We start from the raw sequence: 18,589 nt of genomic DNA, 5'->3' as shown, positions 1-18,589 counted from the left end.
AAGATGAGTCCGACTTGCGCACGGTGAAAAGCTGATGTCCAGTAGGAAGAGGAAGATGTGGAGGATACGGAGAAAACAGGATCAGCGGGAGGGGAGCTCCAGAGAGCAGGTCTTTCACAGAAGATAAGCAAAGATGTTAATACCGTTATGTCTTGAGGCGTTGGTCACAAGCAGTTGAGAGACTTCTACTTCCTGTGAAACAGAAGGAATTTACTTCCACTGAAATTGTGGAGAGGAAATTTGGGGTTAGTTTGGGAGGTCAGAGGTTTAAAACAGTTACTAGGAAAAGTGAGCAAGACCTAACATCGGTGCCATGGGAAGGACACCAGGGGTAGTCCGTAAACGGCTGTACCACGGGTTAGAGCTTTGTTAGGAATAGGGGAGATCAAGGAAACATAGAACCGGAGGGGCTTACTAATACTCTTGGTAAGATAACAAAACTGGAGGATAATGTGGGGGGAGGAATCACGAGATTAGAGATCTTGAAGAAAACGTAGAGTGAGTATCTCAGTGCCCAGGTGTGAAAATGAGGAGAATGGAAGACTGTAGAGATGGGCATATTTCAATTTGAAAAGTTAGGAACAAACAGCTGCAGATGCCTCTGAAATCCAGAAAGTGGCCCCGAGAGTCAAGTAGGGTTACTATTACTGTTGCTGAGAAGTCAAGCTGTTGACCAAGTTATCCTAAGAGATGGTAAGTTTACCCAGGAAGATTTGGGGTGAAAATTCAAATTATGAATCATGGAGTGCAGGTGATGCTACATGCTAAGTGTTAGAGGACTAACCACAAAATGGATTATTCAAACCCACCGGTAGCTCTGAGTCAGAAAAACGAGGCTGCATGCTCCTGTGAAGATTTTACAGCCACTGACATCTCAAGAGTTGGAATCAACTCAATGGCAGAAAGTGGTGGGACGTCACAATGGGTCAGAAATGACTTGATAGCAGTGAGTTTGTTTTAAAGAGTATTGCATTATCAAAAAGAATAGCTCAAGATCTATCTTGAAGTACAACACTGTCTGTTATAGGATCTTATTTATTTGCTCACAAAGAAATCTAATTAATACAATTATTCAAATTTATGCACTACTATAGCTAGTGATGAAGATTTAACCAAATTCTTCAGTCTGATAATGATCAAACATGCAATCAAAATGCATTAATAATTATTTGTGATTTGATGCAAACACTGGTTACAGAAAAGAAGGCTCCATAATTGGAAAACATGGTGCTGGTGATAGAAATGAAACGGGAGATGGCATGCCAGAATTTTACAAGGTCAACACTTCTTCACTGCAAATATCTTTTTAGAACAGAAAAGGGAACTACACGTGGGAACCTTGCCAGATCACACAGACCACAACTGTGGGAGGAAAGAACGGAGAAAAATGGAGGACAGTATCGTCAACCAAAAACTGGCTACGGGCTGACTGTGGAACAAGCCATCAATTTCTCAGACATAAATTCAAGTGGAAGTGGAAGAAAACTCAAACCAGTTCACAGGAGTCAAAATATGACCCTGAGTATACCCTCGATTGCATTTTGAAAATATCTCAAGATTAGATTTGACTTATTGAACACATGATAAGCAGTAGGGTGACATCAAAAATATCGTGTAAAAACGTATGTCATTAAGCACACAAGAAAGAAAGAAAAGGTAAAAGTGGATGTCAGCAAAGATTCTGAAAAACTTGCTCTTGGTCAGAGTTGCTAAAGCAAATGGAAGAATGATGAAATTTAAAAAGCTGAACAGAAAATGTCAAAGGACAGCTCGAGAAGACAAAGTATTATAATGACACACGCCAACACCTAGAGTTGGAAAGTCCAAAAGGAAGAACATGCGCAGCATATTTCCAATGGAAAGAACTAACCTAAGCAAATTAAATTGCATATTAACCTATGCAAATCCAGGCAAACTGCAATATTCAAGGTAAATTATTGAACTAAGCAGGAAGCAAGGAAGATGGAAGGCACACAAAGAGCCGCTGCCCCAAAACAAATTGCTCGACATTCTATCACTTTCCGAGGAAGCGCAGGATCAAGACCCAATGGCACGAAGAAAGAAGCTGATGGAGTACCAAATGAAAAGCTTCAAAAAGCCGAGAAGCACCAGAAGCACTAACTCATTTCTACCAAGGAATTTGGAAGACCTGGGCAACTGACTGGCAGAGATCCACATTTGTGTCCATTCCACAGAAAGATAACCAATAGAACGTGGAAATAGCCCAACAATATCATTAATATCACATGCAAGTAAATTTTTGCTGAAGATAACACAAAAACAGTTGCAACAGCACATTGACAGGGAGTTGTTAGAAGAGGGCAAATGGTATCATTGCTGACATCAGATGGTGTCAGCCGAAAGAAGAAAATGCCAGAAAGATGTGTGTGTTTATTAACCTATGCAAAGACATTAGACTATGGGGAGGGCTATAGTTTATTGTGCCAGCCTGGCCGATAAGCACAAGTAGGATTAAATGAAGGGCAGAGGGATAAATGGCTCGGTGAGCCTCGCCTTGCTTGTTCTGTGCCTCAGTTTAAAGGGGTACACTACCTGTGGGATGCCTAGCCTGTGGACTGTGTTGCTGTAAGTTGAGGTCCCTTTAAGCCCACACGATTGGAATGTTCATCTCTGGAGCTGGGGACTGACAGTTGATGACAGTTGGGGACCTGCCTTGCTGTTTGCTGCCTGGGTATATATAGCCCAGCTCTCTCTACGAAGGGAACTGGCACCTGGCAGCTCTCAAAACTTGAAGGACTGCTAGTGTCTCACTGCTTTATAATTTAACTGTTAACTTATTGTATTATCTATCTGTATATTATTTAACGGTTTATTTCTTGAATTATATATCTTTATAAATATATATATATAATTACTAGCAATCTGGTGACAAATTATAGCACTGAGTGCTGACTGACAGCACTGAGAAGAATGGGAATTCTAGAATGCTATGCTCACGTGGAACCAGTGCATGAACCAAGAGGTAGTCATTCAAAGGAACAAAGGAATACAGAGTGGTTTAAAATCAGGGAGGGTGTGTGTCAGGATGGTATCCATTCACTGTACTTAATCAATCTGTATGTTGAACAAACATTCAGAAAATATGGAATAAAGATGGCAAGAAGTCTTGGTAACAACTTCAGATATACAGATGACACAAACTTGCATGCTGAAATAGAGGAAGTATGCAGCATTCATGATTAATTACAATTCAATATAAACCAAAATCCTCACAACTGGACAAATAGACAACTTTATGATCAAGAGAGAAAAGACTGAAGTTGGCAAGCATTTCATTGTGCTTGGATTCACAATCAACAGTCATGGAAGCAACAGTCAGGAGATCAAATGGTACACTGCACTAGACAAAACTACTGCACAAGAACTCTTTCAAAGGTCTTGTTTGGAAGAATAAGGTAATCACTCTGAGAACTAAAGTGCACCTGACCCAAGCACCTCATAGGCACATAAGAGAGACCATAGAAGAATTGATGTATTTTAATTATGGTATTAATGAATACTATTAAAAATACTGTGGATTACTGCCAGAAGAACAAATAAATTTGTCTTAAAAGAAATACACTCAGAATTTTCCTTAGAAACAAAGGTAGAAAACCTTCATCACAGGTACTTTGGACTTGTTATCAGGAAAGACGAGTCCCTGGAAAAGGACATCATGCTTGGGATAATGGAAGGCCAGTAAAAAAAGATGAACCCACTGAGAGAAATGGGCAGATACAGTGAATACAAGGATGGGCTCAAATAAAACCATTGTGGTTCTCTTTGAGTTTGGTGCTGTTGTACGTAAGGTTGCTAGGAGTGGAAACGAATTTAACACCTAAAAACATGTGTGTACTGTATATAAAAGTAAGGCCTTATCTTTGAATCTAAATAAAGGTAATTAAAGTTTCTGAACACTGGTTAACTTAAGAGCCAGAACAGAAAAAGAATTCTAATGAGCATTTGGCATGAAACTCCCAACAAAGAAGGAATGCTTCACAGAAGAGTGGGAAAAGGGGAGAGCATGATGTGGTGCAGCCAAATTTCTTTTTATGCTTCTTCTAGCTCATGTGTCTGTAACTCCCACCATATGACAGGATGGGACATTATAAGGGGTATTATAAACATCAACAGAGGGGATTGGTCCATTTCAGTACGGTCCTCTGGCTACTTCAGCAGCCAGAACAGAAATCTCCCAGGGCCACAAGAAATCAGAGCCACCAGTGAGCACATGCAAGATCTCTGTGTGAAGTGGTGGAGGCCGAGAGAACAGAGGCACCAGAAGCTGTGGCACAGAGACCTGGCACAGAGCAAAGAGCAGCACCAAAGCTATGAAGCTCTATGGCAGAATAGTGGGCTGGCTTCCTGGCCCGTGAAGGCAGAGGCCCAAAACCACGTGGCTAAGAGGCTCAGGATTAGGGATTCTTGGGTCCCTACTGAGGGGTGTTGCTGTGGACCCACAACTGTATTCTTAATGTGTGCTGATCCTGGCTGTGGTAACCTGTTAACTTCCCTAGTAAATCCCCTCAATTATGAGTAGAGCCTGTGAGTTCAGTGTGGCTACCTGTTAACTTCCCTAATAAACCCCTTTAATCATGAGTAAAGCCTGTGATTTCCGTGTGGCTTTTGCAATGGATTATCAAACCCAATAGAGAGGTATAGTGTTGTGGGTGGAACAGTTAGTGTCAAAATAAAGTCAGAATAAGAAACATGGAGGGTGGAGGCACACCTAGCCTGTCTGATGGAAATTTAGTGGAGCTGGATTTACCTTCTCCTCTGTGGCCAGAGGCAGTCAGGTGTGACCTGGATCCCATTTACTCAAATTGCAAATGAAGCTCACTGTGAAGTTTCTTCAACCATCATTTTCTTTCCTTCCTGTCTTGAGGTTCCCCTTCAGATTGTCCCACCTTCACAGCAGGAAATACCCAACCTTGGAGTGTCCGTACTGAGATAAGAATGCACATTATCTCTCAAATGTCCTGAGAACATAGGTCTCACTCAACTTCTCAAACTTTTTCCCATTTCATAGATTTGAAAGCAAGTGTGTGCACTAATTCCTAATTTTGGAGACTACTTAGCCCCAAAGGCACTTCAAGATAGCCATGTTATGCTCAAAGAAAAACATGCCTAGCACTAATGACTCCACCATGATCACCACTGATTGTCCTAGGACATGTCTATCCAAACCAAGGGCAGCCAATCCACAGCCTCTGCAAATGGGCTGGCATAAAGAGTTAAGAAACTGGTCACACCCCTGCTCTTAGGAATACAAGAGACTTCCTGGAAGATGGCTTTGGAGTAACAGTATCTGGGGGACTCCGCAGAATTCAGCCCAGGAGCGTTGCTTAGAGTGAGATTCAACACTGCTTGATTTCAGGAGGAGCATCATAAAGCTAAGTAGGCACAGACCCACAAGGGTTTGAGGGGCTGGGAGCTTTTGTCTTACCACAGTGAGGCCGGCTAGGGCTTGACCTTAGCCCCAACTGAGCCGGGACCATTGGGAGCCCACAAGCGCTAACTCAACAGAACCAGTTTGCCACCGCCAGCCTCGGAGGAGGGAATAAACACTTGTAGCTCCAAGGGCAGGGACTGGGGTTCAGCTAACTTGTTAATTTTGTTTCCCTATCTTCTCTATATCCCCCCCATATTTGCTTCGGGCTATGCAGGGGCTTTTTCTCAACACAGCCACAGTTTGCCGCCTCTGCCACTGGGCAGAGACTAAACCCTTGCAGCACCACCTGCAGGGATCAGGATTCAGTTACATTGTTATTTTTGTTTCCTTCTCTTCTCTATATCCTTGCACAGTCTCAGTGGGATTTTTTTTCCCTCCTCTTTTGTCTCTTTCCTGTTCTCACACTCCACTGCTGATCTCCCCTTAGCCTAGGGCATTTACAACTGTGCCACACCCAGTTAGGTGAACTCCACCCTATGTAGCTCGCCTGAGGCTAGGGAAAGCCCTGTTGAACTTCACCAGTGGATACTCTGCTCAACTTCTTACCTGGGAATTCCTGACTGTGCTTAAAGCAGCTCGGCCAACAGTCATCAACATTCAAAGCTGCTGCAAGAACCTCTACCCAACTTCCGCAACACCAAAGCAGGCAACCCACAGCCTTCTGTGGCACTCCCCTGAAAAGGGAAGCCACAGGAGGATTAAGTGGTAGGTTAATTCCATAGTGACATTAGTTGTAGGCGATTCCTAGAAGAATTCCTACAAGTCTCCCAGAGAGAGCCAATGCTGTTAGACTCCCTGGAAAATCATGTCTGACTCCTCTAAAACAATGCAATGCCAACTGCCATCAGCCACAACGACCTCAACGAAAAAACAGGAGAAACAAAAGACAATGGCAGAAGACATCCCGAACATAAATGGCATGCATAGAAAACAGACATAAGAGCTGCCATAGAAAAAAGTTTTCAGAATGCTGCTTGGAGTCAGACAGGATATGAGGGAAACTACAGAAAAAGGATGAAATGATAGAGGAGATAAAGGCCATATACCAATGGGAAATACAGGAGCTTAGGGAGGAGATAACAAAAACCAGTAGCAGAAACACGGACCTCGAGAATCAACTGGAGGAATGAGGAGTTATGTGGACCCAATGCACATCTGTAGACAGCTGGACATCCCTTGCAGAGGGGTAGTGGGGAGATGAGTCACTCAGGGTTCAGTGCAGCAACAATGAAACTCAAAGCCTTCCTCTCGTTCCTGAACGCTTCCTCCCCAATTATCATGATCCCAATTCTACCTTGAGGACCGGCTTAGACCAGAGGATGCACAGCGGTGCGGTAGGAATCTGGAAACACAGGACATCTAGGACGGATGAACCCCTCAGGACCAGTGGTGACACCAGGCAGGAAGGGGTGTAGAAAGGGAGAACTGATCGCGGGGATCTACATGTAACCTCTCTGGGGGATGGGTAACAGGAAGGTGTGTGAGGGGAGATGCTGGGCAGTGTAAGATAAAATAATAATTTATAAACTATTAAGGGATCATGAGGGAGGGGGTAGCGGGGACGGAGGGGAGGGGGAAAAAAGTAAATGAGCTGAATCCAGGAACCCAAGTGGAAGGCGAATTTTGAGAATGACAAGGTCAACGACTGTGTAAGGGTGCTTTACTCAATTGATGTATGTATGGATTACGGTAAGAGTTATATGAGCCCCAATAAAATGATATATTAATAAATTTTTTTAAAAGATAAGTAGGGACAATTTATAGTGTGCTCATGGGAATGGTAGACAAAGAACTACTAAGCACTGTAAACATATATTCCCCGAACGAGAGATCCGCTGAATACGTCAACCAAACACTCCAAAAGATGAAAAAGAAATCACAGCCTCAACAATTATAGTGGGTGACTTCAGTACACTGCTCTCTGAAGAAGATAGATCACAGGAAAAGATACTCAACAAGGAGTCTAGAGAGCTGAACACTACAATTAGACAATTTGACCTGATAGTTACAGAGCTTTTCATCCAAATATGAAAAATTCACATTCTTCTCAAGCCTCCATTAAACATATTCGAAGACAGACCACATGCTGGGGCATATGGCAAGTCTACATAAATTTAAGCACATTGATATCATACAGACCTCTCTCTCTGACCACTGTGCCATAAGGCTGGAAATCAACAAAAGGAAGACAAAGAAAACAAGAGCAAATAATTGGAGGATGAATAACTACTGCAAAAGGAGTGAATACTGGCACAGATCAGAGAAAATTAGGAAATTTCTAGAAACCAAGGAGAATGAGCAAACAACGTACATAAACTTCTGGGACACACAAAGGCAGTAATCAAAGGAAGTTTAATAGCAATACACGCACACCTGAGAAAGGAAGAGAGACCCATGATTGATATGCTGGCATGAAATTTGCAACAACTAGAGCAGAGTCAGCAGGACAATCGTATTAATAGCAAAAGAAAAGAAATTATAAAAATCAGAGCTGACGTTCAGGAGAGGAAAAACAAGAAAATGATGGAAAAAATTAATGCTGCTAAAAGTTTGTTCTTTAAAAGGATAAACAGAATCGACAGACTGCTGGCAAACCTAACCAAAGAAAGGAAGGAACAAATTTCAATAGCAAGAATAAGGGTTCAAAGTGGGGACATTACAACGGACCCTAATGAACTCAAAAGAATGATTTCACAGTACTACAAAGGATTGTACTCCCATGAATTCAACAATTTGGAAGACATTGACAAATTCTATTAAAAACAATCCCTCCCTAGACTATCCTCGATGGACGTCAAGAATCTCAACAGACCCATAGCTATAGAAGAAATAGATAAGGTTATCAAGGGATTACCAACCAAAAAAATCCCCTGGACCAGATGGCTTCGCTGGAGAATTCTACCAAGCATTTAGGGAAGAACTAACACTAATCCTACACAAACTCTTCCAGAACATAGAAAAAGATGGCAAACTCCCGAACTCCTTCTATGAAGCCAGTATAACTCTGATACCCAAACCGGGCAAGGATCCCACAAAAATTGAGAACTACAGACCAATATCCCTAATGAACACTTATGCAAAAATCCTTAACAAAATACTAGCCAACAAAATAATTCACCATTACCAAGTGGGATTCATACCAGGGATGCAGAGATGGTTCAACATACAAAAGACCATTAGTATTACTCATCACACTGACGTGAAAAACTGTGAGAATAACATGATAATATCGATAGATGGAGAAAAAACATTCAACAACATCCAACACCAATTCCTGTTTAAGACACTTAAGAAGGTAGAATTGAAGGAAAATTCCTCAAGACAATACAGCTATATATGAAAAATCAACAGCAAACATGGTAGACAGTGGAGAAAAGACTAACATAATCTCACTGAAAAAGACCAGACAAGGATGCCTCTTTTCCTCATTCATATTTAATATCGGGCTGCAGGTTTTAGGTAATAGCATAAGGCAAAGAAAAGACATCAAAGGTATTTGTCTGGGGAAAGAAGAGGTGAAACTATCGTTATTTCCAGATGATATGATTTTATATGTGAAAAATCCCAAAAGCTCCACAGGGGAATACTGGAAGCAATAGAGGAGTTTGGCAAAGTAGCAGGATACAATATCAACAAACAGAAGTCCATCAGACTGTTAAATACATCGGATAAAACCTCAGAAGAGGAGATCAAAAAGGTGGTACCCTTCACAATAGCCAAGCACAAACTGAAATATCTAGGGATATACCTCACTAAAAGAACATAAGATCTATACAGGGAAAACTACAGAACACTATTACAAGAAACCAAGAGCGACCTCAACAAATGGAAGAATACAACATGCTCGTGGATTGGAAGACTCAATACAGTCAAGATGTCAGTTCTGCCAAAGGCACTATATAAGTTTAATGCAATCCCAATACAATTACCCTCACCTTTCTTCAAAGAAATGGAAAAACTGATTACCAACTTCATATGGAGAGGGAAGAAGCACAGAATTAGCAGAGAACTCCTGTGTACATCAAAAGAATTCACCAAGAGAGTAATAAGAGAGTCCACGGACTGGGAAGACATCTATAGCAATGACACATCAGACAAAGGCCTTATTACTAAAATTTACAATACTATGCTAGCTCCCAAAATGAAAACAACTAATTGCCTACTGAGGAGGTGGGCAAAGGACTTGAACAGACATTTCACAGGGGCAGAAATCCGAATGGCCAACAAAAATATGAGAAAATGTTCCCGACCATTAGCCATAAGAGAAATGCAAAATAAAACAAAAATGAGGTAACACCTAACACCCTTAAAGATAGCCCAATTCAAAAAATCAGAAAGCAACAAATGTTGGAAGAGTTGTGGGGAGACAGGAATTCTCATCTACTGAAGGTGGACCTGTAAGTATGTACAATCGCTATGGAAATCGCTCTGGCGATATCTAAAACAGATGGAAATTGAGTTACCATACAACTCAGAAATCCCCCTACTGGTCATATACCCAGAAGGGGCAATAAATAAGCCAAGGCCAGATATCTGTGCTCCAATGTTCACTGCGGCACAGTTCACACACGTTCAAGGAGTTGGAAACAACCCATATTTCCATCAACTGACGAGTGGATTGAAAAGCTGTGGTATATACATACGATGGAATACTACACAACGCTAAAAAGCAGTGATGAACATAGCAAGCACATCGCTACATGGGAAGAACTGGAGGAAATCATGCTAAGTGAAGTAAACCAAGCACAAAAGGGCAAGTACAACATGAGTACACTAAGGTAAGCTTTAAAAAAAAATGTAAAGGGGGCATAGAGAAAAAGCTACTGTATACAAACATTCTTGAGGTAAGGGCCAGGTAATATGGCAGGGACCAGACCACATACAGGAATACATACGGTAGACAACTAAAAAGGATGAAGGGAAAGGAAAAATAATAATAAAATATAGGGTAGCGGGGGCACAGGACACTAACCCACCCAAGCCAAGTGGAGGGTATTGTTTATATCTCCACAGGGAAAGAAGGACCAGACTTAAACCCAGTGTTCCAAGATGTGAATGCAACGTGACAGCGTGGAGTAGGGAACCAGTGGAGAGGTCTGAAAGCCAGCCCCAATCCCAACTACTATGTGGACACCTGCCCCTCCCCCAGAAGAATTTATTTCAAAGGACTGCGCTGAATCTGATCGGAGCACACGGGAGTCGATGAAGGAGGAAGAGGAGAGAGTGGAGCACATCCTGGCCCACCAGGCCTTGAGAACGATGTCCCCAATTAGAGCAGCCAGTCCACAGAGGACCACATGGCCAGCCCCACAATGAGACATGACGTCCCTCACTGACCCATAGCCCTATAGGGGACAACACCGGAGACAGTGTGGGAATTGCACTAGATCTGATCCCACCACACTGAGGCAAAACATTAAGGGGGTGCAACAGAACAGCAAGGAAACAGAGCAGTGAGGTCCCCAGGGAATGCTGAAGGTGGACTTTGGGGCCAGGGCGTGGTGCGCCAACAGACTGGACTGGAAAACACTCCTAAAGGCCAACAAACAGTTCTTGAACTAACTACAAGCTTTTCTTTCTTGTGTTTTGTTTTGTTTTGTTGTCATTGGTCTGTTGTTGTTGTTTTGTTGTACATTCTTGCTTGGTCTTGCTCTGTCTTGTTCTTGTGCATGTTAGTAACTCTGCAGGTCTGTCTAAATAAGTAGGCTGGATGAACAACCTTGAGGAAAAAAACAACGTACCGACAGTTATGGGGGTACATGGGAGAAGGAGAGATGCAGGGAAAGGTAGTGGTGTTAACAAACCCAGGGTCAAGGGAACAACAGGTGATCCAAGTGTGTGGTGAGGAGGGTGTAGGAGGCCTGGTATAGTGTGATCAAGGGTAATGTAACAGAAAGGACTTACTGAAACCCAAATGAAGATTGAGCATGATAGTGGGACAAGAGGAAAGTCAAAGGAAATAGAGGAAAGAGCTAGGAGGCAAAGAGCATTTAGAGGTCTAAATAAAGACATGTACATGTGCAAACATATTTATATACGAGGATGGGGAAATAGACCTATGTGTATATATTTATAGGTTTAGTATTAAGGTAGCAGAAGGGCATTGGGCCTCCACTCAAGTACTCCCTCAATACAAGAATACTTTCTTCTATTAAATTGGCATTCTATGATGCTCACCTTCCCGACACAACCGCTGCAGACAAAGAGGGTGAATAAACAAATGTGAAAAAGCTGATGGTGCCCGGCTATCAGAAGATATAGCATCAGTGGTCTTAAAGGCTTGAAGGCATCAAAGAACAAAAAATCATATCATTGTGTGCTCACCTCCATGATATGATAGTTGAAGACAAATTGGTGCATAAGCAAATGGGGTGAAGAAAGCTGATGGTGCCTGGCTATGGGGTCTTAAAGGTCTAAAGGTAAACAAGCAGTCATCTAGCTCAGAAGCAACAAAGCCCACATGGAAGACGCGCCGAAGGGATCAGTATCAGGCATCATCAGAACAAAAAACCTGATCATAGTGAATGAGGGGGGAGTGCGGAGTGGAAAACCAAAGCCCATTTGTAGGCCACTGAACATTCCCATACAGAAGGGTCTCGGGGAGGAGACGAGCCAGTCAGGGTGAGATGTAGCAACGATGAAACATATAACTTTCCTTTAGTTCTTAAATGCTTCTCCTCCCCTCCTCCCCCACACTATCATGAACCAAATTGTAACTTACAATTCTGGCTACACCAGAGGATGAACACTGGTACAGATAACTGGAAATGCAGGGAATCCAGGGCATATGATCCCTTCAGGATCAGTAGTGTGAGTGGTAATACTGGGAGGGTAGAGGGAGGGTGGGTTGGTAACGAGAAACCAATTACAAGGATCTACATACAACCTCCTCCCTGGGGGACAGACAACAGAAAAGTGGGTGAAGAGAGATGTCAGGGCAAGATATGACAAAATAATAATTTATAAATTATCAAGGGTTTATGAGATGGGGGAGCAGGGAGGGAGGGGGGAAAATGAGAAGCTGATACCAAGGGCTCAAGTAGAAAGCAAATGTTTTGAGACTGATGATGGCAACAAATGTACAAATGTGCTGGACACCATGATGTATGTATGGATTGTGATAAGAGTTGTATGAGCCCCTAATAAAAAGAGGTTTTTTTAAATACGAGAGTACCCCCAAAAAACTGGGGAAAAGCTCTGCAAGGGAGAGATTTCCTAGTACGCGGCTTTCCTGCTAGGTGAGCATCAAGTAATCTGTTCTGAGTTAGTGCACCCAGTAGCATCACCTGGGAAGGTTCTCTCTGGTCGGGGAAATTTTTTTGTAAAAGCCGTTTTGCTAGAACCTTGTTTTTTTAATGGTGGCTTTAAGAGAACAGTATGCAGCTGTGAAATTTGTTTCCTGCTCAGGAAAAAAGGGTGTAGAAAATGTTTTGATGTTGAACACAGTTTACAAGGAGAGCACTATGGGAAAAGCTCAAGTGTACTGTACAAGTGATTCTATCATTTCAAAAAAGGTGAAATGTCGATTGGTGACAAACTATGTCTGGACATTTATCAAATCCCAAGCAGATAAAAATGGTGACTCGTAGTGCATTTGGAGTTTGTTCCACCAGGTCAGTCTGTTATTCAAACTTTCCATTTAGAGGTTCTGAAAATATTTTTTAACAGTGTTTGATAAAAAAGGCCTGATTTGTGGCAGACAGGGAATGGTTTTGCCACCACAACAATGCACCTGCTCAGGCAGCCATCCCAGTGCACCAGTTTTTGGCAAACAACAGCATGCCTCTCTTGCCCCACACACCTAACTTACCTGACCTCACTCTGCGCAACTTCTTTTTTCTGCGAATGCAGAGGGACATGAAAGGACAGTGAGCAATTTGATGATGTATAAGAGGCAAAGAAAAAAAAACAAGGGAGGCGCTGTCAGCCATCCAAACAAATAAGTTTGAAAAATGTTTCCAAGATTGGAATCACAGATATGACAAGTGTAATGGAGAGTACTTTGAAGGTGATAAGGTTGTTTTGTAAAAAAGAACATTTTAATGCATAGCTTTTTGGGGGGGGTGTCTTTTGGGGAGGGTGGATGACCCCCTCGTACATTCTCAGAAACCCAACAGCAGAAATAGGGTCAAAGAACATGTTGACATATGTAGAAGCAAGGACAAGGGGCCAGAAGAAGATGAATTTATGAAGATGGAGGAACAAAAAAGAAAACACTATCAAACCTCGGGATAAACAGGAAGAACAGATAGATGTAAGTGAGAAACAAGGGCAGCAGCGGCAGTCCAGGAGATCCCATAAACGCATGTGGTCTCTGCAGAAGCACTGTCTGCCGCCAAAAAGGCTCCTGGTGTCTTTGTTCTATTTTTTAATTTTCCAATTATAAAATATTGTCACCAATATCACTCCAAACATAATCTTTCAATAAGCCATCCCTACCCCAAACCAAGCTAATGTGTCTCTCATCTGTGTAATCAAGGAAACCTATCTGAAAGAGTATGGTGAGCAAGTTGCTGATGTTATAGAACAGAGGCCATTTCATACAATTCCCTGGGTCTGGTGGCAATTATCCTACAACTGTCCATACCAGAAAGAACAAAAGGTGAGTTGGAATGAGTGAGTTTCTGGGCAATTATGTTACACCTTAAAGGGACTGGAAGGAGGGGTTGTTGTTGGACACAGTCCAGAGCAGAGCAACTAAACTGACACTTGCAGAGTCAGTAACCTGCATATCAGAAAAGGGTGACTGCAGCTTTCCGATGTCACTCTCTGGATCATTAAAATTTAAACACACACTTGTTTAAATTTGAAAGAGCATTACTTTGTCTTTTAATGAAGCACTACTTTGCATAGTAAATTTTGAGGATTTACTGGACCTAGCCGAGTAAACATTCTTTCAAGACTGGTCAGTGCCCCAGCGTCCATCCCTTCCTGCCAATATCAGACATGATGGAGGGAAAAATGAACAACAGGCCAGTCCATTAGGGAAATAAAACATCTTGATTTTGTTTTTCTAACTGTAACAATACACTCACTGTTCCTGTAAACGTTTCATGCAATTCAAATATAAATAGTAATGAGGTGCAAGTTTCTCCATTATCCAGGTTTTGAAGATAACTAAGGTGCCCTAGACACTTTATGTATACATATTTTATCACCATTTAAATCTTATAAAAATACTGTGCTAATTAACATTGTTCTACACAACTGCATTGTGGGAAACAGGAAAGTTATTCTGCAGGCTGTACCCCATAATATATGCCAAACCTAAGGTGCTGCTTACAGACACATGGTCCCTGACTATACACTTGAAGGTCAACTGCTTAAAGGCTATCTGCCTGAAGATTATCAGCCATCCAAAGCAATCAGACCCTATGTATGTCCCAACCTAAATAGAGCCCACCTCCTTCTGATAAGGATAATGGATTCTTCTCCTGGAGGAGAGCCCAAGGACACCTAAGGTCAAGCCAACTCAGGGAAGATCAAGGTTAGGCTGCCACCTTGACTCTAGAGTCTGCCCATCTTGTTACTTGTGTGCCTTCGTGATACATGCATGCCTCTAGTGCCTCCCCTTCCTGTTACACATATGCCAATTGTACGACCCCTTTCTGTTACGATGTGGTTACCTGTAATCTGGGGGGCTTGCATGCCCCCCGAGGGTATATAAGCCTTGGTTAGAAATATATTCTGTCTCTGCGCGGATCTGCCTACTGAAATAATGACTGTCCCAGAAGTTAGCATTCATGATTTATTTTGTCTGATGCCTCTAATTTTACCCTTCAATTACACAACCGCCTCTTGGACCCATTCGATTGTGGGGCCTGGTACCCCACACGGCATGTATGATGGTGCTTCAAAAAGCTGGGGGAAATGGAATTAAAAGACAATGGGACTTGTCCACGAACTTCTGGATGGCCCCTCGGAAATCAATCACAGCTGTTTTCACAGCATGCATGACCAGTTACTTAACTAACTTCCCATTGACAGGCAGCGTATTGTCATTTTCCTCACGAATACAAAGGTTTGGGTGAATATTAACTCACCAACACACTCAGTTCACACATTTGTATGACTTTTTCCAGGTAAATTCTCAAAGTGTTACTGATAAAATGGCATCCTGATTTGGAGACAGCAAGCCAAGGCTGACCATGGGAACCAGCAATTATATAAATCAAATCAGTCTCTAACAGAGTAAGGATGTAGCCAGGAATTACACAGCTAGGGTAGAGTGAGGAAAATACTAAGGCTCCTGACATTCCTTGTGGAAAAAATCCATACAATTATCTACGTGGATGGGGGCAGGTGTGGACTGTCACTGCCCTCAAGTCAGTCAGAGGTGCCCACCTACACCCAAGACTACACAGCCTACTTTAGTCATTTGGAGAGGCTAACGTGGAGCAAGGAGCAAAGAAATGGAGGAGTGCAATTAGCCCAGAGGGAGAAAGGAGGGCATGGAATGGAAAATGCAAACTCACTTTTCTTCAAAATACAAATTGGTTTACCTTCTCTGTAATGCAGTGAGATGGCACTGGATTTCATCGTGATCCCTCGGACCTGCTCATCTTCTCTGCTATCCATGTACCTTAACTGGAAAAACGTCACAAGCGCAGCTTACTTACTAATGCATTCCGTTAAATTGGACTGGTTCTGAACACTTTCATGTAAGGTGAAGAGCCTTGTGGCTTCCTTATTTTTTAAATGGGAGGAGATGGCAAGGGGCGTGGATGAGTGGGAGGAGAATATAAACAAATTGAAAGGCACTGCCATTCGGAACTCATGAATGTCCTCCAACTCTGCCCATCCAGCATTCCTCCCTCTTCTTCAGTATTTATCTCTCACACACACACACACACACACACACACACACACACACTCACACACACACACACACCCGACCCCATTCTATTGGGAGCTCTATAGATATTATATCAACCCATAGTTCAATTAGTATTCACCATTTTCAGTCAGCTTTCTTTCCATTCCTTCTCTTCTGAGCTTTATCTCTATTTGATCTCATACAGTTGCTTGTTCTAGATTGTGTATCTCTCTGATGCTATTGCTCACCTCAGTGGCTGGAAGATGAGCCACAGGGGGAAATCAGTTCCAGATCTGATGGTATATAAGAGCCATAGTTTGAGGGGCTCCATCAGTCTCAAGCAGACTAATAAACCTGGCCTTTGTTAAAGATTTTGAGTTTTGTTCCACATTTTTCTCGCACTCTATTCAGGGCCTCCAGTTGTAATCCTTTTTAAAGTAGTTGGCAGGTCTAAAGGTCATGGTGCTGGAGGCTCTGGTCTAAAGGTCATGGTCTACAGGTCATGGTGCTTGAGGCTCACCTGGTCCATTAGTCTTCTGGAATAATTGATTCCTTGCAGCTCTGGTTTTCTTCACCCTTCTTTGTTCAAGACAGCACAGCAAATGACCGACCGCTCACCTTAGGGCTCATAGCCCAAGTCACCACTCAACCAAGGAGGAAGTAATTCACTGTGGACTATGTTATGCTAACTGATCTTAGTGTCCCCTCGTAATTTCCGTTTACCTAGAAATGTCTTAATTTTACCAATAATTTCTCTGGATTCGTAATTCTTGGTTGGCAATTTTCTCTTTTCAGGTTTTATATGTCATGTCCTTGCCTTCTTGCTTGTAATACTTTCTGCCAAGTGTTATTACTATTCTTTTGCAGGAATCTTTTAAAAAATACTTTTATTAGGGGCTCTTACATCTCTTATCACAATCCATACATTCGAGTGTGTCAAGCACATTTCCACATATGCTGCTATCATCATTTTCAAAGCATTCTCTTCCCACTTGAGCCCCTGATATCAGCTCCCCATTTCTGTCCCTTCCCCCCCCACCCAACGCCCCCTCAGGAACCCTTAATAAGTTATAGATTATTATTTCCATATCTTACATCATCCTCTGTCGCTCCTCACCCACTTTTCCATTATTCGTTCCCGAGAAGAGGTTCTAGATTGATCCTTGTGATTGATTGCCCCTTCCCCCGCCCCCTAATCCTACTGATATCTCTACTCTCATTGTTGGCCCCTAGGGGTTTATCTATCTGGATTCCCTGTGTCCAGGGCTCTTATCTGGTCTGATCCGATTTGTAAGGTAGAATTGAGGTAATGGTAATGGGATGAAGGAAGCACCAAAGAATTAGAGGAAAGTTGTGTGTTTCATTGGTGCTATACTGGAACTTGACTGGCTCATCTCTTCTCTGTGACCCCTCTGTGAGGGGATGTCCAATTGTCTACAGATGGACATTGGGTCTCCACTGCATTTCAACCCGTCCCCCCCGCCTTCACCTTGGGTATAGTTTTGTTCTGGGTCTTGGATGTCTGATACCTGATCCCATCGACACCTCATGATCACACAAGCTGGCATGCTTCTTCCCCATGGGCTTTGTTGCATCTGAGCTAGACGGCCACTTGTTTATCTTTAAGCCTTTAAGACCCCAGACATTATATATTGTGATAGTCAGGCACCATCAGCTTTCTTCACCACATTTGCTTATGTACCCATATTGTCTTCAGCGATCGTGTCAGGAAGGTGAGCATCACAGAATGCCCGATTGCTAGAACAAAGTGTTCTTGTGTTAAGGGAGTACTTGAGTTAAGGCCCAATGTCCATTTGCAACCTTAATTCTTAACATATAGATATGAGTATACAGTTCTATTCCTCTCGTACTATATGTATTTACATATGTACATGCCTGTATTTAGGCCTCTATAAATGTCCTTTGCTTCCTGGTTCTTTCCTCTATTTCCTTTAATTTTCCTCTTGTCCCACCATCATGTTTGGCCTTCATTTGGGTTTAGTAATTCCTCGCTGCTACATTGCCCTTAAGCCCTACTTGGCATCCTATGACTTTCTTTCCATTGATTATAGTTCACTTGTTGTTCTCTTGACCCTGGGTTGGTTACCCCCCACCTTTCTTTCCCCCACCTCCCTTTCTTCTGTATCCCCAACCCAGAATCATTGGTTCCATTCTTTTCATCTCCAAATTATTTATCCCACCTATCTTAGCTAGACAGAGATGCAGATACATTACTAAGTGCAAAAACCTGGCAAAGACAAATAAGACAACAAAAGAAGTCAAAACCAACAAAACAGTAACAACAGCCAAAATCAAAATAA

The 18,589-nt window shown here is 42.4% G+C and overlaps 1 protein-coding gene across 3 annotated transcripts in view; it reads right to left on the bottom strand.

Annotated features, from left to right (window-relative positions):
- Positions 1-18,589, bottom strand: part of EFL1 (elongation factor like GTPase 1) — a 172,244-nt gene that overhangs the window by 147,714 nt on the left and 5,941 nt on the right. For all 3 annotated transcript variants that reach the window (XM_075558061.1, XM_075558063.1, XM_075558062.1), the window contains exon 4: positions 15,955-16,039. In XM_075558061.1, the coding sequence (XP_075414176.1) occupies positions 15,955-16,039 (85 nt within the window). The remainder of the gene's footprint in view (positions 1-15,954; positions 16,040-18,589) is intronic.

This window comes from Tenrec ecaudatus, chromosome 9 (assembly GCF_050624435.1).
Source record: "Tenrec ecaudatus isolate mTenEca1 chromosome 9, mTenEca1.hap1, whole genome shotgun sequence".
NCBI classification, from domain to species: domain Eukaryota; kingdom Metazoa; phylum Chordata; class Mammalia; order Afrosoricida; family Tenrecidae; genus Tenrec; species Tenrec ecaudatus.
This window is presented reverse-complemented; position numbering and strand designations above follow the sequence as displayed.